The sequence below is a fragment of the Temnothorax curvispinosus genome, unplaced genomic scaffold (genome assembly GCF_003070985.1).
Source record: "Temnothorax curvispinosus isolate PA1 unplaced genomic scaffold, ASM307098v1 QBEX01017793.1, whole genome shotgun sequence".
NCBI lineage: Eukaryota > Metazoa > Arthropoda > Insecta > Hymenoptera > Formicidae > Temnothorax > Temnothorax curvispinosus.
In genome coordinates this window covers 54078-78865 of record NW_020227573.1, presented here as the reverse complement: position 1 = coordinate 78865, position 24788 = coordinate 54078, and the positions used below count along the sequence as shown (strand labels likewise).

Sequence of the window (24788 nt, the reverse complement as noted above, 5' to 3'; positions counted from 1 at the left end):
GTTCAAAGGATAAGAAATAACTTTTACTAATCAATGTATTTTTCTTAAATCTATCACTAATTGTAAGATAGACTATTTAACTTTCATAAATTTTATTGTTAGTATCATACAACTTACTTATAAAACATTTAGTTTAGTTCTCTTCAAAGTTATTAAATTATTCAACTGTGTATTAAGAAAGCTCTAAAAGCAGGTTTAATGCATATATATATATATATATATATATATATATATATATATTAATAATTCTTCATTTGCAAAAAATATATTTGTGATACGTACGCAATGCATCCTAAATTACTGCACTTGTTTTTTAATATAATTAACATCAAAATTATAAATTATAAAATATTTAAAGGATTTAACGATTTTTAATATATAAGTAAGAAACAAAAAATATATAAAACTTTTATTTGTCTTGCGATAATTTTTCCATTAAACTAATAGTTTCTCGAAAGTTAACGTAAGACTACTATATTTGCTAAAATATTTCATAATTAAAAATATTAAATTATATAATTAATGAAGATTTTTCTTTAGATTTTAGAAAGCGCTATATATTTGGACATCTACGCAAATTTTATAAAGAACAAAATGCCAGCACTTTTCCTTTATTGATGTCTGCCGGTGACGCGATCTAGTATCGTTTGCGTTAGCACCTTCTCTGCTACATTTCGTGCAAAATTCGTCAGTTGATCTCTAATGCCAGGACGCTTGGTAGTAGTCATATAATTCTGACCTTGATAATATCCTCCTTGTGGATAATTTTCTGGATATCCATTTGAGTTACCTTGATTAGAATTTTGATTATTGTACGGATATCCTGTACCTTGGGTCGGATAGTAGTTACCGCGGTATGATGGATTTCCTTCCGGATATCCGGATGTACGTGGATAGCTTGGATAGCTTGGATAACTCGGATAGCCAGCGTTTACAGCATTAGCGCCGGTTCGTCTAACAGTTTCCTCGCCATTAGAATTCCTAGAATTATCTGGATATCCTGAAGAACCGCTACTTCTACCTGGATAACCGGAACCATCTCTAGATGGATGACTGGATGATCCACTCAAAGGGTAACCAGAGGATCCGCTGGACGGATAACCAGATGATTGACTAGGGTAGCCGGACGATCCGCTGGACGGGTAGCCGGATGACCCACTGGACGGATAACCGGATGATCGACTAGGTGAATATCCAGATGATCCACTAGACGGGTATCCAGATGATCCGCTGGACGGGTAGCCGGATGACCCACTGGACGGATAACCGGACGATCGACTAGGTGAATAGCCGGCAGAATCACTGGATGGATAACCAGATCGGGGTTGATTTGTCGAGTCGGGAGCTCTCGAAGATCCGGAACTTGGGTAACCGCTATTACCAGGATATCCCGAACCGGATGGATAACCGAGAGATCTAGCAGGATACGATTGACCGTCCGAATTGTTAGAAGTATCTGAAGAGCCATGTGTCTCGGCTTCTGTCGGATAACTAGTTTGCCGTTTTGGAACTGTTCGTGTCCTCATTTGGTCATTTTCTGCATACAGTAACAACGACAAAAAGTACTTAAAAGGTACAAAGGTAGAATATCTGTAATCATATTTTTACCAAGCATCATCAATTGTTGTTGGATTTAACATTTGTCATGCACACATGCAGATAAGGCTCGCACTGTAGCATGGCGAACATGTTCATAAGATATTCTAAATAGAAGATAATATATTGAATTATATTTAAGTTACCTTTTAAACGCATTACAAACTGTTACATCGTTAAACATTCCAAACAGAATAATTCAAAAGATGTTAAATATATAACAACTTTTATATGCACATGCATGTGCGCACACCTAGTATTTGTATGCGTGCATATCCTCTACATATAGTAGCCGACTGACTGAATTAATTGGAGCAAAGGTGCCCTGTTTGATATTTTAAAGCAGATGAAAATCATTCTGATTTTATTGGAATTACACTTATTTATATTAGATTAAAAAAATTTTTTTAAGGATAGAGAAAAGATATTTTTCAAATAGCTTCGAGTAAAAAAAAAGTGATATCTTTTAATCAATTGTACTCCTGTGCCTACTACACCAGAGCACAATTTCTTGATGCACTAGTTTAACTGGGTAAAGCAGTTTTATAATTTTACATATTATAGTTAAACTTCATGTAAAAAAAATCTATTATTATCAGCAAGTCAATGTAATTTTGAACGTGTCTAAAATTATATATTATTCAAAAATTTATCATCTTTATAAAGAAAGTTTATTTCAATTATTCGTAATTGATATTACATTTATTGTATTTGTTATTATAGATTAAAGGTAATATAATTCAGTACTACGTATAAATGATATATAAACATCAATATTGGCACTCATATTTTTTTAACATTTTAGTATTAGAAGTAAATAACGTTGTAAAGTAAACGGAACATGTAAGTGAATTTTTAACCAGAAAATGTCCAGACTCTGTTTCCATGACTGTCCACGCGAGTGTGAGTAGTGTAATAATTGTTTCCGTTTGCTTGCGTAGTGCTTCTGACAGAGCTGGTGGGCCGAGGGCGATGGTCGTTGCCGAATAAACGATTGAAAATGGAACCATCACCTATGGTATTTCTGGAACCGGAGTGACCGCTGTATCTTCCTCCGTATGACGAAGATCTAGGCGGCGGCGATGGCACTCTTGGTGTCGATCGATGCGACACTTGATTTAGTCCCGGAGGTAGTGCTGTTAAATCATATAATGAAAAAAAAAAACTAATACAAAAATCAAAATTTTTGTTAAAATTTTCACCAGTTGACCAGTTACTACCATTTCACCAGTTATTAATTGACTGTTTCTTGCAACAAGATAATGGTACGACACATAAAATATTGCACATTAATTTCAATCTCTTTGATTTGCTTTCTTTTAACAAATCTTTACACAAGAAAAGCGATAAAACAACCAAGTTATAACCAATACGATTTTCGGTATGCCTACCAGTCCACACGTGCAACATATTGTCTACTCATCTTTTTTTTTGTCATAAATTGTACATTGCACATAAAGAGATTTATGTGTGCAAAATAAATAGTTGTGCTTAATATCCCCAACGATTATAATATGAGTTTTAAATTGAAACAAATGAAAAACAATATCAGTTAAGACGCAATAGTAGCTCATTTAATTTTGCTTACGCGATATATGACGTATGAAAAGATAACACATATGTCAAAGTTCAAGCTGATAACTCGTTTATTTGTAAAATATCTTTTACTCGTATTGAATAAGAACTCGGTTAATAAAGCATTTTATAAACCGTTGAAATTATGATAATGTAGAGAAATAACGTCCAGCTCATTGAAAATAATCTATTTCAAAAGCATTTCTTATAAATTATAAACATACACGCACACACATACATGCACGAAATAAATTAAAATATTTTTTTAGGACCGTATATAGGCTCCTAATCAGTGATGGTAGATTGGGATAGACGATTCTGACGAAAGTGAGTTTCCTTCCTCGTAAATTAAAGGAATCGCTGAATAAGAATAAAATTTGTTTTCTCTAAAACATTTTAAACACTATTACAGTTAATATACATGTACACTTATCTTGTTATCGTATAATTAATTCCAAATATACATGCCGTTATGTATACAGTTATGTATATCAGAAAAAGTATTATAAAATCACGTTTCAAAAATATCATTCGCGCTTAATTTGTATTATAAAATATCTGTACAAAAATTTATACAACATTTCTTGCAAAATACCTGTCTTAATAAATAGTCATGGACTATGCTGCAAATACAAATAAGAATAGCATAACAATAATCATAATGACTCGACACAAACTTTCAGCTGGATCACCACCGTATCGTTACAAGGAGGAATAAGCCAGAAAATCCAACGAGAATTATCGAAGCAACTGCTCCGACTGATGCAGCATTCCTACGGTAAATCGAATTTGAGTTGTGGTTGTATCCACGGTTCGGATAATTTTGATACGGATAATTTTGGTGTCCCGGATGCTGTGGATAATTTGCTGGAGCCTGAGGATATCCGGTGTTTTGCGGATAGCCCGGATAAGCTGATTGCCCTGGTGTGGGCATTCTGTTTTGTGTTGGATATGGCGGATATCCCAAGTCCTGGTGACGACCGGCTTGATTGGTCGATTGTGGGTATGGTGGGTATCCAGGTGCAGAGGAACCGGTGTTGCTGGGATAAGGTGGATATCCTAAGTTGCTTCCAAAAGAAGATCGATGATGTTCGTCGTTATCACTAGATGGATATGCCGGCGGTACTGGTGGAGCATTGGCATTCGCATATGGATTCGCGTTATTTCCATTTACTCGTTCGCCGTTCACGTAAGAAACACCAGCTGATTCGTAGCCTGTAAGGACGCTCACTCACTTCGTACCGTGCATATTTTTGGCAAACACGAATGGAATATTAAATTAATCGAAACATTGCAAGATGATAACGAGTTACGCAATAAAGTTTCAGGTTTTATTGCCATATTGAATATTCAGATTATTTGTTATTCCTATTGCTCAAGTTTGGACTGAGCAAAGATGATATCAAAAGTTTTTTCCCTTAAAAGAAATATTAAATTTTTTTAATTTGAAAAATAAAATGTCTTCAAGTAGAGCAAAATATCATTGTCTCAAGAACGATTTTGGATATTTATACTTAAATTAAAAGAAAAAATCTGACAATATACCGCTTCGTTTATACTAGTTTATATCCAGACAATAAAGTCTATACATATGAAGATTAGATAGTATAGAAACTATCATCAAGCCTCATATAATTTTAAACATAAAAATATATATATATTTTATATTGGGTCTTATTTCGAATCATATGAATTAAATCAGAAAGGAGGATCAATATATCTTAAAAATAAATTCTAACACAAAACTGTTTTGTATAAACCAATTATTTAAATCGGTAAAAAATACAGTCTTTATATTTATCAAAATATCTCCAATAAAATTGAAAATAGAATTAAAAAAATATATATTTTATAGCATGAGATAATAATCATTTTAGTTGTGCACATTGCTTAAAATTTTATCTCAGTGCACACATGAATTCTAAATTTACGAACAATAGTAAACTAGAAATAATAATACATAATACAATAATAATACTTAGTGGTTGTGTAAATAAATATGTTAATGATTAATATTGTGTATGGAAAATATCTCACTTGGACAACACGTACAATTAAAATAAAAGAAGTACGTTTTAATGTAGAAATTAACATGAGACACGATTTCGCGTCTTATGTCAAGGGCTGCGTTCGGGGAGCGCGCTATTAGCGCTATTTGCTTATTCTATCCTTGTTTTATACCTGATAAGCGATAAAGATAGAATGATGCAATAGCGCTAATAGCGTGCTCCCCGAACGTAGCCAAGATAAACGTGTCAGAAGGATCAAGTAGATATATTTTTATTTTGTCTGTCTCAAGAATCATGCCTTTCTCCGATTCCACCCCGATACATGCTACGAAAGACTCGAGACCCATAATTCTGAGAACTTATTTTTCTCGTAAGCGTGAAAAATTTGAAATTCTAAACAATTTATTTTGCTTAGTTGACCTTTTATCATGCATTTTATTCATGCATTAGCTCAATCGCTTTAACGTTTTCAAGCTCGCAATGTATCGAATATTAAATGCCAAATACAAAACTGTAGCAGCTTACCTAATCCCGTAGACTTTCTCACACATTTCGGCGCACCATTTTCGCTTTTACAATATTCGTTTCCTCCGCAAACCATACTAGTACAACTTGCGTCTGTAAAGATTTTTAAAAGATGTTAAAATATATATACAATATACATGTACATATTACACCCTAGCTCTATCGTAAATCTTTCGATATGATATAAAAAATATGAACAACAATATTGCTGTGCTATAACCGAGTAAGGAGTTAAAATAGAGAATATTTTAAGAGAAATCAAACGTCTCTCAAATACGATAGTTGCAATTGCACTTAACGCTAATATAACAAAGCGATAAAGAAAAGAGTTAAGCAGCACGTTTTTACTTTCTTTATCTATCGAAATGAGAGAAATAATACATGCGTGCATGCGCACAAGCGTACATATATGTATAATATGTATGTATGTACAACATATGGTGTACATATACATTCTCGACTTATAAGATCACGTGTTGAAATTGTTGAGATAAATCAGCTAATATATATTATATTGTCGTTTCTTACCACTTGTCTTCCGGCAAGTCGGATATCGTCCACATTTATCTGTATAGCCAGTACAAGGATCCTCAGCCATCACGCACGTTTCATCACTACGGCAGCCAATGTCCTTACAGGTTCTTCCATATTCTGAAGGATGAAGAAACAAAAAGATATTTTCTCTCAATATACCTATATCGTAATAATTTTGATCAATAAGAGATTTATTTATCGTTACTTACTGTTATAAGATGCCGCATCTGGAACAATGGCAATTAGCAGCAACGCCCCAGAAAAAAAATTCAACATAGTGCGCGAAAACATTTTCTGAAAACAAAATCAATAAATATATATATATATATATATATAATATATTTTTAATACAGTAAAATACAATGCGCTGCTTATTTTATATTACAATTGAAGAAGATCGAGGAAGTCGCTAGTGTATCTTATATTATTGTTGGTTATCTTGGAAAATTATTGAGTGCAAATTGTGCTGTAGAGAGTAGACGGTCGAATACTTTCTTTCGTCCATTAGTCAATTTCATTATTATATGCCTACTATTATATATATGACTCGCCATTTGTTCTATAAATAATGTTACAAACTACAAAGACGGTGCAGATTTCAATCGAGTTAACGTTTTTTGCATTTTGCATGCAGGTTTTATGACAATTCCGAACTTGGCACCTCATGGTATTCTCATCTCATACCGGATACCGTTGCTATCCTTGGATCAAACGCGACGCAATATCGTCTGAGAGGAGGGAGATTCACACACGCACACACTCGCCATATATACAGTTCGTAACAGTCTTTTTCCTCGTTATCACCAGAAGAATCGTGAGAAATTAAAAATATCATTAAGTGTTTCTACATGAAGACGTGTACACGAAAAATACTGATTATATAAAGTCGATCAGTTGTACACTCGAGCGTTTCTCTTGGAAAACTAGGGAAAATTGCATGGACAAACGTCTAACAATAAGTTGCACGTTGCACCTACATCAATATATATTCCATTATAATTTTTTCATCGAAACCTTTTTACATCGATGAACATTCTTGTTGTATTGAACACTGTAATATAAAGATTATCGATCCACTGTTATTAAGAACGAAAATGTACTCTGAAACGTATTTAACCATATATCGCAATTTTCTTGACAAAGAGAGAGAGAGAGAGAAGATTAACCATACACATGTGGTAAATCCTCTCTTTCTTCATTACAAGAATGTCCATCGATGTGAAAAGGTTTCGACGAAAAAAATATATATATATTATATATGCTAAAATTTATAAATACTGATATTTCTCACAAAACTTGAGAGAGAATGAAAAGGATCTTATTAGTCATCGCTTATATACCTGTTCGTTTCTGTATACTATGCACTTGTCACACTTCACACTACGAAGTCCTCGGTAGTCGCTAATTGTCACGATACTAAAATCTGCCTGCCTGAACTCGAGACTCAGCACTCATTAGCCAGCGGCAGTCAGCGAGTCACAGCGTCACTGTCACAGCGAGTAGCGAGTCAGCCAGCGGTACGAATGGTACGATTACGATTGCTGTTCTGACGTACTCTCAAATTGGAGCGAGGGAGAGAGAATGTGACAAAGACATCAAAGAGGAAGGTCAAGCGATCTGGCACGACAAAGCAGAGGAAAGATAGCGAATAATGTGTATTCAGAGAAAATAATATATATATATATATGTATGCGTGCAATTGATATTGGAATTTTATGAGAAAATGCGCTGCGATAACTATTACTTATTTATTAGTCATCGATATTATTGAGCATCCATATATTCTTTTCAAATATACATATACATATATCTGATAGAAATCGTCACCCCAACACTTTTCTTATAGATTTATATATTTTTATGAATAATACATAACACAGAAAAACTCGTCATAACTAAAAAACTCATTAAAAAATTATTCTATTCTTTATTTCATATGATTTTTAATGGATATATATATGTTATTGGAAATTTCTTTATAAAAAAATTATTCCAATCTGATATTATCTTAAAAAAAAAAGACCAAAGATATTCGAGAATTATTCAAATTGTTTTTTAACTGTTAAAAACAAAAATATATATATATTATATTATCTTTGCATATTTATTAGATATATATATGTATGATATATGTATACTTTTAACACGCGCTTGGCACATATATAATACATACATGTACCCTAATTTCATCCGAGTTTTCTTTCTGTGATGTCAGAAAATGTAAAAAAAAAAAAACTAGTAAACGAATAAAGCTTTGGAAAGTTACATAAAATATTTGTGTTATATACAAATTACTTGAAATTATAATAAATGATGAATATGTGTATAAATCCGATCAACTCGTTGGATCTGCAGCGACACAATCAGCGACAAGATAATGACGATGAATGACGAATGACGACGAGAAATATCTCTATCGTCTCCGTTTATTGTTAGCGGAGATTCGAACCCGACCCGACATATAAATCCCGACCATCCCGACTGATCCCGACTTATCCAAGACTCGAGAGACTGTAGTTGAGTAGTTGAGGTCCATATTTTATAGGCGTCACTGCCGTCATCGGTTAATGCAGGTTAGGTTAGGTTAGGTTATGTTAGGTTAGGTTAGGTTAGGTTAGGTTAGGTTAGGTTAATGTTGGTTAATGTTGGTTAATGTCGAGTTGATTACTTGGTGTTATCGTGCGTAACATACCGTGGATTCGTTGCATTCAGTGGCACTGGCAAGAGTGGCAAGTGGCTCAAGTGGCAACTGGCACTTTGGTATATGCCATATGTGGCATTCAACATTCAACCTGCTGCCTGATCAAGCTTTATACAGCCACGTCTGCTTTCGACATGTTCGGTGTAATGTTTACAGAATATACGTTTCTGTACAAGTTTCTTTGAATTTGAGATTAAAATGTCAAAAATGAATTCGAAAGACAAGGACAATAAAACGTTGCACGATAAACTGAAGCAATTTTTTCGCATAAACAAAGGTAACGGTGTTCGTAGTGTATTATTAATTATTACGTTTCGCGAACATCTCATCGTCATATAGTCGCAAGTTTTATGTTGTGTCCGATATATTTATATTTATAATTTATAATCATATCGACCGGCTTTGCAGGAAGTTACAAGAGTCGCGAAGAGTTCACTTTGACTTGTGATATCGAAAAAGAAATTAGTCCTGACAGTCCAGTACATCATCGTACGAAAGCGATTAAAGAGCTTCGTGATGCAGTGCTCAATCAACAGTGGGAAGATGTATGTACATACATAAGTATATCCCTTTACATGTAAAAAACATATGTGTTGACAAAGTGTCATTCTAAATATTCTATGCAGCCATAAAAAATCAGACAGAAGTGATACTTACTCTACATTTAATTTTTATTCAATTTGTTTTTAATAATAGAGAGCGGCAGAACGTTTGTGGAATTTAGTTCAAGATTTGCTAGGAAAGGACGTTCCTCGTGAACATAGGCATTTAACGTTGAATTTTTTAAAATGCCTCGTACAAGGACAATATTCTAAACTTTCATCATTGATGCGTGTAAAATTTTTCATGGTAGTGAAGGAATATGATATTCCCGAAGATATTGGCCCTAGGTATTCTGATATGATACTTTACCTACTACTTTGTTTTAACATTTTTTTTGTCTATCGCTTCTTAAAATATTTTAGATTGGAATTGTTACAAACATTAACGGAACATGGGAAAGATATTTTACATTTGGAAGAACGAATGGGTCCTTTCCTATTAGAATGGATGCCTACGATAACAGCGGGAGATGGGAAAAGAGGAGCCGAGTTTTTGTCTCTTCTTGTTAATGTTATCAAATTCAATTCGGCTTACATCGATGAGGATATTGTATCTGGTCTTGTTCAGTAAATACCCTAGAAATTATATCCTTTTCTATATAACAATAAGTTATGTTATTTAACTTTTTTAACAGGTTATCCTAATTGTTTTCTTCAGGTATATCTCCCATTTGTGTTATTATAGTAATAATACTGAAGTTGTTTCTGGATGTTTGGAAGCTCTTGATGCAATTATGTGTTATAGTAATTTGCAATCTGACTCGTTGCAAACCTTTATTATAGCTTTATGCAGAAGTGTAAATGTTGAGACTTATTGTCAAACAAGTTGGAAGGTACAATTAAATAATATTTCAACATATTCAAAAACATTTAAAATCCCTTTTCTACATTAATATTTAATGGTTTTACAGATTATGCGGAATTTATTAGGAACACATATGGGTCATTGTGCTTTGTACACAATGTGTCGCTTGTTACAAGATACAAACTTTCAACGTGACGTTCGTCTATTACGAGGTGCGGTGTTTTATGTAAATATGGGTTTATGGGGTACGCACAGAATATCAAAATTAGAATGTACACCAGCATCTGTTTTACCTTCATTTTATCAAGTACGTATCAATATATGTGTATGCATATATGTGCAATATTTGATATAATAAAATGTCTAATTTCTACATTAACAGGCTCTACAATGCAACCATCCAATTGTTATGTATGAAGTTACTTTATCGATACAAAGATTGGTGAATAAGTATGGTAATGAATTATGGGATCCTACATGGAGCATCATTCTCGATATCATAGAAGAAATTATTACTCACACTGGTAAAGCTTATTAAAATGTTATATTTAATCTAATTAAAGAAAACAGTAGCTATAATATATAGATACTGTATGTATGTGTGTATGTAACATCTAAATATACATATGATAAAATTATGCTTTTTATACATTGTCTCAGAAACTAGTAATCAACCGGCAACCAGACAGGTTTCTACAAGTTTACATGAGGCAATTACTAATATTGAAAATTTGATGGATGCAAACAATTATAATGGTTGCATTCAACGTTTTTATGATCTTGTTGAACGTTGTAGCGATTCTCGACCTGTAAGTGCACCATAAGTGCAAAGTAATATAAAATCTATTTACAAATAGTTACTATTAATTTTTATTTCCAGGAAGGATCGGTATTAAAATTAATTGAATACAGAGCTTCTATGATAGGCCCTACATATTATCAATGGCAGACCAAATTAGGATCCTTGATGGAACGTTACTATAAAATTGAAACACGTACAACCATTAGAATGAAGGTTCTAGATGTTCTAGCTAATGTTATTTACGTTAATAGGTATTATAAATTTTTCTAAATTTAGTAACAATTGCTGTAACTTTTTCTTTTGTACATATGTATATATGTGCGTGTGTGTGTGTGTGTGTGCGTGTGTACATATATATTCAATATAAACATCATTCCGTAGGTCGAGATATGAAGATGAACTTATTGAGCGAATAGTTGTACCATACACGCAACATGTGGATATAGATCCAGATATTACAATACGTACCGTCACAGCAAATTTACTAATAGATCTTTGTTTGGAATGTGATACTAAGCGATGCATAGAACTTTTAGACATACTGGAAAAGGTATTACAATTGTTAGATGTGTGTATATTTCTCTCTCTCTCTCTCTCTCTCTCTTCTTTAATTGTGAAATAATTTGTTTATTTTAGATAATCAACAAGCCTTTCACATCAGACACTCCAATCTCTATGGACGCTGATATCAAAGATGTAAAAACTGCTGTTGTTGGAGTTATAAAGATATTCACTTCTAAAATTTATCGTTTGCCATCAAGTCACGCAATTTGTGCTTATAAAATTTTAGTAAATCATCTTGAGCAACATTACAAAGATCCCTCAGTTTTCCATGATGTATCAACAACACGTTATTTGGTAATTATTTTGTCAATATAGAATAAAACTTATGGATATACATTAATGTAACACATTACAGATCTTTGAGTGTTTTTTAAAAATCAGAGCAAATTCTCTGCATCATCTTGGTATATTAGATGCATCAAATGCTGCGGTAACACGATTTAGTCCGTATCTTATTTTGGAACATGGTACAAGTGAGCGTATGAACAATGCAGGTGGAGGCAACAGTCCTCCACCAGCAAGTCCAGTGCCATTGCAACATTTATCTTGTCACATTACTCCGATATCTTTAACTCATGGGTGTAAGACTATCATTTCATGCATCAAACAAGAAAAAGGTAATGCTTTAAGACACACAACACTTTATTTTATGGAGCTTCTTAAGCAATATATATATATATATTTTTTTTTTTCTTGACAGATTGGAAAGTTTTATATCTTATATTGAAAGAATTACCTCAAGTGATGCAGAATAGAGCATTGGTATTATCTCGTCAGAGTAATGATATTGATTTTTTTGCAGCAGCTTTGTGTTCAATGGTTAGTTAACTCATTCTTTATCTCTTTCTTATAAGCATTATGTTATTCCTCAAGTGTTCATTAATCTTGCTAAAACCTTTAGGTGAGTGATAAGAGTTTGCGTCTTCCCGAGTCACTTTATAATGTTCCACCTAAATTTACTCTCTCCGAATTTCGAGTCTACGTTTTTCCGGTACTAGCATCTCTCGCATCGTATCATGCACATTTGGAACCCTATTTACAACAGAGTCTAATAAAATGTCTAGAGGTAAAATATGCATTTTATATAGTTATACAGAATATGACAAGTTAATAAAGATAATGCATAAAGATTTTTTAAAAATCTTTTTCTATAAATGTGTTTGGAGTAATAAAAAATTTAATTGATCTTTAGGTTGGTCTCACAGCAAAGTGCGCAAGCCAATGTGTAACCAGTCTCACAATCTGCACATTAGAAATGCGCGATGCAATGAATAAACTTTTATCTGAAGTGCTGTTAAATTTATCAAAAATTTCTGCAACAGTCTACATTGCCATACCTATTATAGAGTTCTTATCAAGTAAGTTTCTGGTTGTCAAAAACAAGAGTTTAATCGAGTTTTTATATTTAATTTGTTAGGCCAATTTTGTAAATGTAAATTTCTATTTTAGCTCTAACTAGACTTCCAAAAGTTTTCGCCAGCTTTATTGGAGATCAATATATGTCTGTATTTGCAATACTATTGCCGTATACCAATCCTTTCAAATATAATCATTATACGGTATCTCTGGCTTATCATGTAATTGCTGTATGGTTTTTGAAATGCAGACTTCCTTTTCGGAGAGATTTTGTTAAATTTATTACTACGGTGTGTATAATTATGTCAATATGTTACTTAATCTTTAAGAACATGGAACAAAGGTTTTATTTTATTTTATTTTTTACAGGGATTGAAAGCAAACGTGATAATTCCTCTTGAAGAAGGACATCTAATGAAATCTGATTTTAGCGTTATCAACGAAGATTCTTCAAACAGAAAACGTAGTTCTAGTTTGACTGAACAAGTAAGAATAAAGATAATTATATTTATCAAAATGCCTTTTAATAATATTACATGTATGCATGAATAGATTCTTAGAATTTATCATATCGCGTGTGTGTATGCATGTACGTTTATGTCTTTACAATTATTTTATATTAGATAAATGTATATATATATATATATATATTTTTTTTTTAAATGTATTTACAGGGTAGTAGAGGTCGAAGAGAAAGGCCAATAATGGCGAATCGAATGATAGGAGAAAGTAGAGCTTTGGATTTAAAACCTCCAATGGATGAAGGTTTGATGAACTTTCATATTGAGCTTATTGAAACTTGTATTGATTTAATGGCTCGTTATACATTTTCAAATTATTCAGCACGGCCTAAAAGGTAAAACGAATTTCTTAATTCCCTTAATCTTGATTATTTAGAGCAAGTATGAAACAAGCAGATTACATTAATTTTACAACAGGTTACAAGCTGCCGATTTCCTCCTTAAAGAAGGTCAGTCAATGACTTGGATTCTTGGCAATAGACTTATCACTGTAACAACAAGTGGTTGTAGTAATAAAGCTATGCGTGGTGGACTTTGTGACAATTGTTGGGTAGCGTGTAAACCTGGCTTTCTGTTACTCGATCATACAAAAACCTCTCACTCAAACTTACAACGTACTTCAAGCATTGAGGTATTTATATAATTGTCTTAGGGAGCAAGATAAATTCATAAAAATATTACAAAGTATCGTTCAAAATGGAATAATATAATTTTAGTGTGTATGTGTGCATATATGACCTGCATATGTGCATAACCTGCTCTAGTGCTCTGTGACGTTTTTTTATACACTACATTGAAAACAATATACTTATAAATACCTTGCATATACTTAGAAAAAGATATAGTACATATAAGAATTTACAATATTTATAGACATCGAAAGAAGATAAGTTATCCAGACAATCTTCTGGTGGTCATGGAAGTTCAAATGCAAATACTGCTACAAATTCTCCTACGGAAGAATCGAAAAAATCCACAGAAGATTCTGACAGTATGAAAAAGGAATTTCTCATAGAGAAAAGTGACAAGGATCAAATTGAAACATCAAAATTGGGACAGATATTAAATAGCGATAAACAAGATGGACATATACTCTGTGCTTGTTGGTGTCAAGGATGGGCTGAAATATACGTTCGTAGACCTACAGGCGATATGTCTTGGATTATGAGGATTCAGAATTCTACACAATTTGAAACTCCTATGGATTTTCCTATACATGACATTATGGCTTTGTATATGCCAAATCAAGATGTAGTATCAAATAAACAGCAAGAGGCTGCCTCAGAATACTCTGATGATGAAGCAGAAGTATTTCCAAAATTAAATTATCTGTGAGTTATTTAGAAAGAGAGAAAGGGAGTTATTAAATATTTCTTATTACAGGAAGTGCCAAACAAAAGTAATAATCAGTCACAGAATGAACATGGCGCGAAACCGATAATTTCTTCCATGGTGTCAGGTCCAATTGCAATACCTGGTTCGCCAGCTCGACCTAGTCCATCTCGGCAAAGTTCAAGAGACAGTTTAGAAAGTTTAGAAGAAGGTGAAGAAGGTATTTATTATATTACATAACAATTTATGCTTTTTTAAAATAAGTATCTAAAAAGATGGAAATCTTCCATAGATACGCGGCGTTCCAGAAATCCAGTACGCCGATCGAATTCTAGTCCAGAAATGAGCGCTAATTGGAAAAATCCATTTTTAAATAAAGAAAAATTAAATGTGCAGCAACAAGTTGATAAAGATTTTACTTGTTCTGAGCTAGAGATTAAACTGGATGCAGAATTGAAGAAGCATTCAAAAAATATTTATACAAAAGATATGAGGTATATTTTTATCAAAGACATTTACATATTTATTATTATTATTATTATTATTAATGATAATTCGTAATAGATAAAAATTTTTTTTTAATCTCTTGTATTCCCAAGAAGTGCTTGTATTCAAATAAATTATTAAGCTCGATAATGTGGCTTAATATTAGACTTTTGCTACTGTAAGAAAAAAAATTGTTTTCTGTAACTATATTTTTATTAATATTTATTTGCATGATTTATAGAGTTAGTTGCGAAGCTATACCAGAAGAAATATTTGGTATGGGAACAACTCCACCTTCTTCAGAAAATATTGGAGATCATCCAACCGCATTACGTTCGCAACGTTCTTATCCAGGAGCGACACAAATTACTCAAACTATTTCAACTACCAGCAATACAGTACCACCATCTCCTACAACTGTACAGGTAGAGATAATATATTAATGAAATACTAATAAATTGATAAAGATTATACTTTTACAATGTGAAAATTATTGTAGGCACCAGGAAATTATTTAGGAATACAAACACGCTCTGCGCAAATACAATCTGCGTCTACCACAAAAGCGCCGCAATCACCTACTCAAATTTATTCTCGATTATCTAGTCTTGATTACAATCAGAAGCAAGTGCCACTGACTGTTGAAAGTAAACCACCTATTGGGCGAACTCATATTGCAGATAAGGTATGTCAAAAGAATTTATTCCCTCTTATTTTTTGTATATTGCACTAGTTATAATTGATCATTCATTTTAGCAGAAAGATGAAAGGCCAGATCCGTCTACATTGCCTCCTTTACCTATACCTTTCCGTGATAGAGGCCACACAATCTCTGTTATGAGCCCAGTAAAAAAATCACGAGAATGGGATAATATGCGACGAGGCAATTCTCCTCGAATAAAAGATCCACCGCGAACAGGCATTAATCCGAGGTATCATATTTGCTATGTATACCTTTTTATGAAATTATGATATAAATTTTTTTGCATTTGAGTATATTTTGTTATGATATAAGAATTTATTTCGAGAGAGAGAGGGGGGAGAGGGAGGGAGAGAGAGAAAAAGGAAATTAACACGTTATACCGTTTTACAGTTTTGTATTCCTTCAACTTTATCATGCAGCGCACTTTGGCACCACCACGGAAAAGCCTTTATTGGTTCCACAGACAACAGCCATACAACGTGCGGTGACAAATCTAGATAGAATACAACCGTATGAAACTCACAAAATTGGAGTACTCTACGTCGGCCAGGGACAAGCTTCGAATGAAATTGAAATTTTGGCAAATCAACATGGTTCCCTCCGTTACACTGAATTTTTGAAACGTTTAGGGACACTAGTTCGACTAAAAGATGTCGATGAAAATATATTTTTAGGTGGATTAGATCGTAATGGCGAGAATGGAGAGTTTGCTTATATTTGGCAAGATGATGTTACGCAAGTTTGTAAATCAATATTGTGCATGAAATTAATTTAATTTGTGATTCTCTCGCGATTTTCAAAATGACAATTTTATTTGAAAACTTTTTAGGTAGCTTTCCATGTTGCAACATTGATGCCTACAAAAGCAAGTGACCCAAAGTGTACATCTAAAAAGACACATATTGGGAATAATTATGTAACGCTTGTATATAATGAATCTGATGAACCGTACAATATACAGACGGTTAAGGTGTGTATAAGATTATAAACTGTCATATAAGACATCTTTGTTGCATATAATTCATTTTTATGTACTTTCTCTCTTAGGGCCAATTTAATTATGCCTGTGTCGTGATACAACCTTTAGATCATGGTACTAATCAAGTTACGGTGCAAGCACGAGAAGAATTGGCTGAGCATATTGGTCATAGCGAGTCTAAAATTATTTCCGATCAAAATTTGGCTATACTGTCACGGCAACTTGCTCTGCACGCTAATGTAAAAATCATAAAAGCTTATATAGAAAGTTTTTATAGAAAAATTAGACATTATATAATATGATATAATTTATTATAGCTCGCCTCAATGGTTTGTTCGTCTTTGAAGCAAAACAGTCATAATCCATATGCTTCCAATTGGTTGGAGCGCTTACGTCATATCAAGCGGTTAAGAAGCAGAGTATTGCAAGAATATATTAACAATAACCCGGAGACTACCACAGACGAATTATCACCGAGACCCAACAAACGAGTTTACATGGACGACTTTACGGAATATACAACATAGTCCTTGCATCATATAGATCAACACTGTATGATAAAAACAATGACGAATGGAAACAACTGAATCAGATCAAATTAAAATGCATTAATGTGTCAAATGCATTAACTATCGAAACAGCATCAAGAATGCACAAATTTTCCATGATTATAATAAGTATATAAATATAATACGGAATATAAAAAGAAATGATACATCTTATTATAATATATCACAAGATCTTGTATAATTGTATAATTAATGTTCTTCTTTATTGCTTGTAACATAAATAAAACAAAACCAATATCACACGTGCCATATTTTCGAGCTAGATTTTTTTTTCTTTTTAGGACGAGGTTTATATATGGCCTAATATAGTCATATCAAACTAGAAGAGTAACTTTGTTTTAAAATTTGTTATTTATTCAAATAAAGGATGGGAAAAACTTGCAAAAGTCAGGAATCGATAATGTTACCGATCGCGAGATTACTGCTAAGAAATAAGGTTTATCTACCGAGATATTCTCAGAGGACCTAATTACCATAAATACCATCAGTCGCGTACAGGATAGTTTGTGCTCGCGACACTCGCGATTCGCGTGTCTCGCACAGATGGTCGCGTAGTGTGTTTGTGTAGTGTCACTGTGTCACTTGCGTTTCAAGCCGAAAGGATATTATGTCGAATAAATACTTGTTTCTGAAATCAGGATTCCCGAGGGCACCTTTTGGTCTCGGGATCGGACGTTATGTCTGCCAATTGCAGAGGATAACTTTAAAATTTTGCAAAAGTCACGGTACAAGTAGAGGAATGAGGTGATTCGTCTAACCTATACTCACGTGGACACAATTCTACGTGATAAAATCCAGAATTAATTCCTCTCTCTTTCCCTTTCTTCTTAAATCAATATTTAATTTTTTTTGCAGAGGCTTTATAGAGCATGATCTAGTCAATTACGCGAAAGAAAACCCAGGAGTGGTAGTATATGTTAAACCAAGAAGGCACAGGCATCCAGTGATAGTCGCCGAATATCGTACGTTTGCCATCCGTCTACGGAATAGCGTGTCGCAATTATCTCAAATCTTATTTGCACAATTATTTGCTAATGTGGAATATATATTTTGTTTAGTGAATGGCGATAGACAATGGATGGAGGTTGCTAATTATAGCCAGGAAGATGTTGTAAAATGGATGGAATTGTTACGGACACAATTTCGTAATGGTCCTTCGTTAAGATTGCGTAAACTGTGGCACACGGAATTTCCATCAATCCAAGGACCATGGACACCATTTACCTTTAGAAACCCTATGTTAAATTTAGCACAGTTTCCTAATGTAATGCTTATCCAGGATAAGATTTTTTCTACTTTGTGTCAAGGAGATTAGTAATTTTGTACCATACATTCTATTTCTATTCATAGGAGGAGCTTGGTGCAGCTATTAAGCTTGGTCCTACAGCAACGGAACAACTTGTCGAATTATTCAAGGCTCAACAGTTGGCTGATAACGCAACTAACGATTCCACAAAAGTCTCTCAAGATGTTGAACAAACTTCAGAACGTATTTAATTTACAACATATTTCTAATTTATAGTGTATATGAGAATATACATAGTATAAAAAGTATAATTGTGTGTATTTCATAAATGCAATCGGATACATAGTAGGAAACATTTTCAGCATTTTTACTCATTATCAGGTATGCATAGTATATGTAGCAAACGATAGAAATTTTCATTATATATATATATATATATATATATATAAATGATTTTATATTATGTATTATAAACGTTAAAGTCATAAAAATCTTATTTTTTTCTCTAAATCTCCTTCCTTAAATCAGTAAAATAAAGGCTAATCTAACTTTTACATAATAAAATGAAAATTTTTGCTGTTGATGCAACTCTGCAAGATATATCTATAAAGTATATAATAAAAGATTTAAGACAATACACAAGCATCTTCATCTGACTTTTTCTTTCGCTCCTTTCTGAATGTTGGTGTGTTATTCGCCGCTTTATGTTTTGTAACATGTCGCAAAAAATCGGTCGGCACTTGAGCAGCATCTACACGCGCTGTTTTCTGCTAAAAGTTATGGTCGTTATTAGTTTTATATATATATATATATATATGACATCGGTTTTTAATTATCAAGTTTTCAATTACCGTCTGTTTAGGTTGAATATTTTCGCTTCTATTATATAAATCAGTAACTATCCCGTTTGGTTTGACTTCCTTCATATACGAATAATTGTACTCTGTAATAAACAATCGCGTTCTATTATTCATTGCCACTTTGCTGATCAAGTTGTTTTTTATACATGAATACTATATGGATTATAAAATACGCACGTGTATTCTTAGGCAAATGCGCTGAATACGTCGTGGTATTATCGTAACATAATTTTGAACTTGTATTAGATGCGAGATTAGATGTATTTAGTATTACAAAATCAGAAGCAGGGTCATTCCCGACAGCTGGATTTGCAGCATTGCTAGATGTTGGTATATCAGGAAGACTGGTCTAGAAAATATCTTATCTCTATAATCAATCTTATCGTATAATCAGTTGATTTACGAAGAGTAAATACCATTTTAGTCATTGAATCCATAGTTTTAACTGCGGAATCTGCTTCATTATTCCATTTATTATTTGTCTACAACATAAAATTATCTCCATGATATTCAATGTTTAAAAATTTTATCTATATTTTTATTTGTAACGACTTTTATTTCCAGCTCATTTCTTTTTGTTTTGAGATATTGAAAACTGTTATAACTTTTAATAATTTTATTAATATTAAAATAAATCATTATTCTCTTCTCAACGTTTTATACTCAAAACATACATGTAAAAAATACTTTGTTTTATTTTCGTTATATGTAAATAAAATAAAATCATATTTTATAAAAATAGGGGATTATCTTTACTAAAACAATGACTTTGCTTCGTCAGTAAATAATTAACGCAGGTAGTTTTTAATCGACCCAACTGGCCACATTTATTCTTCTTCTTCTTCTTGTTAAAACTATGGTACCTGATTCCAACACTGAGGTCAGGCCATATTTATTGAATTAAAATCGGGATGTTTCGACCATTGATTAAAAACAGCCTTAATTATCTTTACTACATGATTACGTATACAATATTTTTAAAATTTAAATGTGTATTCTACACACATAACAATCATATTGCACAATCGCTGCACGCGAGCATTATTTCGTCCTTGTTTAACATTTAATAAACAACAAGGATGAAATAATTCCACGAGCGTTGCGAGCGTTAAGTGGAACGCACCACGCACCCAATACATCTTATGCATGCATATATGGAAGAAAATGTAAGTACGTTGTTAATTATTCTTTGAATTGTTTACCTTTGGGATAAATTTTGTTTGTTGCACTGAATCCAGTAAATTTTTATTCACCTACAACATTAAAAACATTCATGATACAAACAGGCATGACAATATATATTTTAACGATCATCAAATTGACAGATGCTTAAAAATTTTTAACCAATATATTACTTTGTCTCGAGAAATAACAATTCATTACCTTATTATCACTCATTTTAAATTTAAAACCCTTGCAGCATTGAGTGAAGTGATTTATATCACCACACTTTGTACACTTTGACCCCCAAGCGAAACACTTTCCTAGTGGATGCTGATGGTTACATCTCCAACAAACTCTCTTCGCATTATTATCCGGTGGTTTTTGTGGAAACCTTGTGGGTTCTGCTTTATTTTCTGCAGTAACCTGTTTCATCTTTTCAGTATTAATGTTATAATCGTTGTAAATCGCTACTAGCTTCAACAAATCTAAATCATCTGCCTCAAAAAATTTTTTACGTAGTATTTTGTCGTGAGTGTCAAGAATGATTTTGTCTCGTATAACACTCTCTGTCATATCATTAAAATTGCAAGTTTTAGCTTTTTCCTATAAATAACAAAAACGTGAATACATGGCACATATATGTACAATTTACAAGAAAAATATATATCACAAATATAACGTACTTTCAAGATATTTATATACTGTTCAATAGACTCATTTTGCCTCTTTGATCTTGTAAAAAAATGATACCGTTCAACCACTTCTTTTTTTGGTGGATTAAAGTATTCCTCGAGCTTTTTAATCAATATGTCCATATCATCTCTATCTTGCATATTGTCAAAAGACATATTTTGTATTGCCTCGATACCAACTTTTCCAATCCGATTTTTTAAAAGATTCGCACGGATTTCATTGGATTTATCGATATATCCAGTTACTTTCATAAATATAAGGAAATCTTCTTTCCAGGTTTGCCAGTTGCTGGCCATGTCACCGTCTTTCGTTAAAGGATCTGGAGCACGCGCGTGTGCCTCCATGATGAACGTGAAGCTTACTAAAAAATAGAGTAATATTAGTCTTCTTTCAAAATCTTAATTTTAATTTATTCTCAACGTTATATCCGTGTAATCTGTGCTGATAAAAAATGCGATGTAATCTTTATAAGATTATGCCGCATTTTTACATATAGAATGTATGTGAAATGCTTGAGTCAAAAAATATATACATAATAGTATATTGTGCACCAAGGGGCGAAAGTCTACGTTTTTCTGAAAAAGCTTTCGCCCCGAGGTGCACACGATATTTTTCACAATATCTTTACGGAAAGTTCGACCTCCATGCCTAGAGAGAGGCGAAAGTGGCCATTTCACGCCAGGACGGCATAGCGGGCGGAAAGTGATCACTTTCGCCCCTCTCTACAGGCATGGAAAGTCGAACTTTCCGTGGAGGTGTTGTGAAAAAGAAATAACGTCGTATATTGATAAAAGGAAAAAATATGTTTTAGACATGAAAAAAAAGAATGCTTTTTTAATTACGACTGAAAAGTTAAATTCGCTACTGTAAGCGCCTTATACATTTGAATGTCAAGGAACACCTTTTCTCGTTTTCTAAAGAAAATGCCAGCAGGCACGATTATAGTGTAATACACGATTTCGTTAACACGTACGAGAATGGTATCGAGCGCGTGGCGGGGCGGCGCATCAACGCTAAGCTTATACTGCTGCGCTTGCATTTAATTTTTTGCACACACTCTCGCACGTACGCGACTGACGGGCATTACATACATATATATTATGGCATTACATTCAATTTTATTGATAAAATTCATAAAATAGATTATCACGTTCTCAGCATATTAAAGGAGATAAAAATTAAATAAAATGTACATGCATATTTATATTTAATCAAAAAAGTTTAGCAAACGTCTTCTATCAGATAGATAGATATGTATAGTCATATTCGTCATATACAGGTACGCCATATTCACGTTTACACGTAGATGACGTGATTGGGATGAGATTCACAACGATTATTCTTCAAACAATCAAGAATCAAAGTTATCTAACGCGCTTACCTGACGCGACGGTCGAAAATACAAGATTGTCGTTTTGAAAATAAGACTCCGCGCTCGTTCGATGCAGAATATTTAAAAATATGGGATACAACTCGCACTCGGGCGTGAACAAAGGAGGATCTGCTATTCTGCTATTATCCGTATTCGGCGTATTCCGTCGTTGATCGTCACATTCGTCACCAACCATCACCAACTGCCAAGTGCCACCTGGGCCACACACTGCCGTCTGCCACATACACATAAACTACACAGCAGATAACATAATCATCGATCTACACCGAGCTACGTGCTACGTATGCATGTGTATATACATACATACATACGTATGTATGTACATTTCATACAATGGGTAATCCCCAGTCCCCACGCCGCGCCGGACGCCCTCACGCACGCACACATCGCTGATCGCAGCATCAGTCACATCGGTGTCGGGTGTCGACTGTCGGCATTCACTACTGACTACTGCTGCGTTGCGAGCGTTATTTCTGTAGTAAACAATTATTTACTCCGCGTAAACGAGTGACGTATCGTAAGTTACTACAGAAGTAACGCTCGCGTAATAAACGTAAGTATATTGACGTTAAATGTTTTTTTACGACCAAGTTATTACATCGATGTATAATAACTTGGAAAAAGATAAGAAATAATTAAGTTAAATTTAATCTACATCGGTAGAAATGGACATTAATGTGCGTGATGCGTGGTCACGTCGACGGTCGTGCCTAGAGACAAAAAAATGTCGCTAACTATAGAAACTTGTAGGAAACGACGTTTCCTATTGGATATCGGACGCTGGACCAGCTGGATGTCCGCACCCCGCGCCGACGCGATGTGACGCCTCCATTATGGCCAGTCTGGCCAATATCTCCCAAAGCCTTAAGGGCCAATTTCACCAACCACAGTTAGCTTAACCGACGGTTAAAGTTAGCAGGATTGACCAATAGAAAGCAGGGTGGATTCATTTCTATTGGTCAATCCTGCTAACTTTAACCGTCGGTTAAGCTAACTGTGGTTGGTGAAATTGGCCCTAAGGCTGAGTTTTTACTGAGCGCGTCACGCTAACCAATCAAATCATCCCATTTTGATACCGTCAAGTAATGTAATAAAATGGGATGTTTTGATTGGTTCAACTCGGACGACGCGACGCGTGACGCGCTCAGTGGAAACTCGGCCTAAGCGCGTGGTCAGTGGTGCGTGGTGCGTGGTGCGTGGTGCGTGGTTTGTTTAGTTTAGCGAAAGCCAGGCGAGCTGGCGCGACGATCGGAAGGATCGGGAAGTGAAGGGTGAAGGCGCCGAAGGCGGTGTAGTAGCCACACTAGCCACTGTAGCCTCGTGTACATACGTATGTATGTACATACATACATACATACATGCATACGTACGTGTTGCACACGCCCGTAGTCGTAGTTGATTCGCGTGGTTTTGAAGCAACTGGGAGTTGGGAGCTTGTGAGAGAGCTGGAGTGCTGGGAGTGCTGGGAGCGACGCGAACAACGTGATCGGTGCCATCGGTGGTTCGTCGATGGTGTCGTGATGACGTCAGATCTCGAAGTATAGGTCCCGAGTCCCGAGTCCCGAGAAGCGAGAACGCCGAGTGACGAGTGACGAGTGACGAGTGACGAGTTTAAAGCCGAGTGGTCGACAGTGGCAACTGGCAGAGTGCAGCCAGTGCAGCAGTGGCATAGTGGTCGAGTAGGGCGTGAAGTCGTGCGTTCTGCCGTGAGCCGTTCTCTCGTACGCGACGTCGGTCGGTCGGTCGGTCGGTCGGTCGGTCGGTCGGTCGTCG

The 24788-nt window shown here is 34.2% G+C and overlaps 4 protein-coding genes across 9 annotated transcripts; 2 read left to right on the top strand and 2 right to left on the bottom strand.

Moving 5' to 3' along the window:
* Positions 1-394: 394 nt before the first annotated feature.
* On the bottom strand, positions 395-7822 carry LOC112467742 (FHA domain-containing protein FhaA-like). 3 transcript variants are annotated; one of them, XM_025036510.1, is made up of 7 exons: positions 7580-7821; positions 6449-6533; positions 6234-6356; positions 5706-5798; positions 2457-2732; positions 851-1537; positions 395-790 (listed from the first exon to the last, which is right to left on the bottom strand). In XM_025036510.1, exons 2-7 carry the CDS (start codon positions 6528-6530, stop codon positions 612-614), a joined length of 1440 nt encoding a protein of 479 aa, XP_024892278.1. In that variant the 5' UTR covers positions 6531-6533; positions 7580-7821; the 3' UTR covers positions 395-611. The 3 variants fall into 3 exon arrangements, with proteins under 3 accessions (XP_024892278.1, XP_024892277.1, XP_024892279.1); XM_025036509.1 differs by having other exon boundaries at positions 395-1537; XM_025036511.1 differs by lacking the exon at positions 2457-2732 and having other exon boundaries at positions 395-1537; positions 7580-7822.
* A 1036-nt stretch (positions 7823-8858) lies between these two features.
* On the top strand, positions 8859-17850 carry LOC112467734 (tuberin). 2 transcript variants are annotated; one of them, XM_025036489.1, is made up of 29 exons: positions 8859-9217; positions 9349-9485; positions 9637-9830; positions 9906-10109; positions 10201-10375; positions 10454-10654; positions 10730-10871; positions 11008-11156; positions 11228-11400; positions 11531-11699; positions 11786-12007; positions 12069-12330; positions 12414-12532; positions 12615-12779; positions 12906-13071; positions 13163-13359; positions 13439-13555; positions 13744-13925; positions 14008-14221; positions 14464-14898; positions 14974-15142; positions 15215-15416; positions 15650-15833; positions 15908-16093; positions 16168-16340; positions 16502-16850; positions 16941-17081; positions 17159-17329; positions 17408-17617. In XM_025036489.1, the coding sequence occupies exons 1-29, from the start codon at positions 9139-9141 to the stop codon at positions 17615-17617; spliced, it is 5487 nt and encodes a 1828-aa protein (XP_024892257.1). In that variant the 5' UTR covers positions 8859-9138. The 2 variants fall into 2 exon arrangements, with proteins under 2 accessions (XP_024892257.1, XP_024892256.1); XM_025036488.1 differs by having other exon boundaries at positions 8860-9217; positions 16165-16340; positions 17408-17850.
* Positions 17851-18213: 363 nt separating this feature from the next.
* LOC112467747 (39S ribosomal protein L43, mitochondrial) lies at positions 18214-19316 on the top strand. The gene is made up of 4 exons (XM_025036526.1): positions 18214-18403; positions 18515-18621; positions 18718-18923; positions 19010-19316. The coding sequence occupies exons 1-4, from the start codon at positions 18267-18269 to the stop codon at positions 19154-19156; spliced, it is 597 nt and encodes a 198-aa protein (XP_024892294.1). The 5' UTR covers positions 18214-18266; the 3' UTR covers positions 19157-19316.
* Positions 19317-19404: 88 nt separating this feature from the next.
* LOC112467741 lies at positions 19405-24770 on the bottom strand. Of its 3 annotated transcripts, none has more exons than XM_025036506.1 (9): positions 24386-24770; positions 23004-23247; positions 21613-21983; positions 21149-21532; positions 20968-21018; positions 20182-20247; positions 19943-20114; positions 19757-19848; positions 19405-19675 (listed from the first exon to the last, which is right to left on the bottom strand). In XM_025036506.1, the coding sequence occupies exons 1-9, from the start codon at positions 24509-24511 to the stop codon at positions 19532-19534; spliced, it is 1650 nt and encodes a 549-aa protein (XP_024892274.1). In that variant the 5' UTR covers positions 24512-24770; the 3' UTR covers positions 19405-19531. The 3 variants fall into 3 exon arrangements, with proteins under 3 accessions (XP_024892274.1, XP_024892276.1, XP_024892275.1); XM_025036508.1 differs by having other exon boundaries at positions 23004-23229; XM_025036507.1 differs by having other exon boundaries at positions 19406-19672.
* Positions 24771-24788: the final 18 nt, after the last annotated feature.

Excerpts from the sequence above, each read along its gene's own strand:
- LOC112467734 (XM_025036488.1), top strand. The coding sequence starts at position 9,139 with ATGTCAAAAATGAATTCGAAAGACAAGGACAATAAAACGTTGCACGAT. Across the intron at positions 11,700-11,785 it reads TTTTAGACATACTGGAAAAG|ATAATCAACAAGCCTTTCAC; the intron begins GTATTACAATTG and ends TGTTTATTTTAG. Across the intron at positions 17,330-17,407 it reads AACTTGCTCTGCACGCTAAT|CTCGCCTCAATGGTTTGTTC; the intron begins GTAAAAATCATA and ends AATTTATTATAG.
- LOC112467747 (XM_025036526.1), top strand. The coding sequence starts at position 18,267 with ATGTCGAATAAATACTTGTTTCTGAAATCAGGATTCCCGAGGGCACCT. Across the intron at positions 18,404-18,514 it reads GGTACAAGTAGAGGAATGAG|AGGCTTTATAGAGCATGATC; the intron begins GTGATTCGTCTA and ends TTTTTTTTGCAG. Across the intron at positions 18,622-18,717 it reads AGTGATAGTCGCCGAATATC|TGAATGGCGATAGACAATGG; the intron begins GTACGTTTGCCA and ends TATTTTGTTTAG.
- LOC112467742 (XM_025036509.1), bottom strand. The coding sequence starts at position 6,530 with ATGTTTTCGCGCACTATGTTGAATTTTTTTTCTGGGGCGTTGCTGCTA. Across the intron at positions 6,357-6,448 it reads AGATGCGGCATCTTATAACA|AATATGGAAGAACCTGTAAG; the intron begins GTAAGTAACGAT and ends TTCATCCTTCAG. Across the intron at positions 1,538-2,456 it reads CAGAGTCTGGACATTTTCTG|AAAATGACCAAATGAGGACA; the intron begins GTTAAAAATTCA and ends TACTGTATGCAG.
- LOC112467741 (XM_025036506.1), bottom strand. The coding sequence starts at position 24,511 with ATGGCACCGATCACGTTGTTCGCGTCGCTCCCAGCACTCCCAGCACTC. Across the intron at positions 21,533-21,612 it reads AGTATATAAATATCTTGAAA|GAAAAAGCTAAAACTTGCAA; the intron begins GTACGTTATATT and ends TGTTATTTATAG. Across the intron at positions 20,115-20,181 it reads TGGATTCAATGACTAAAATG|ACCAGTCTTCCTGATATACC; the intron begins GTATTTACTCTT and ends GATATTTTCTAG.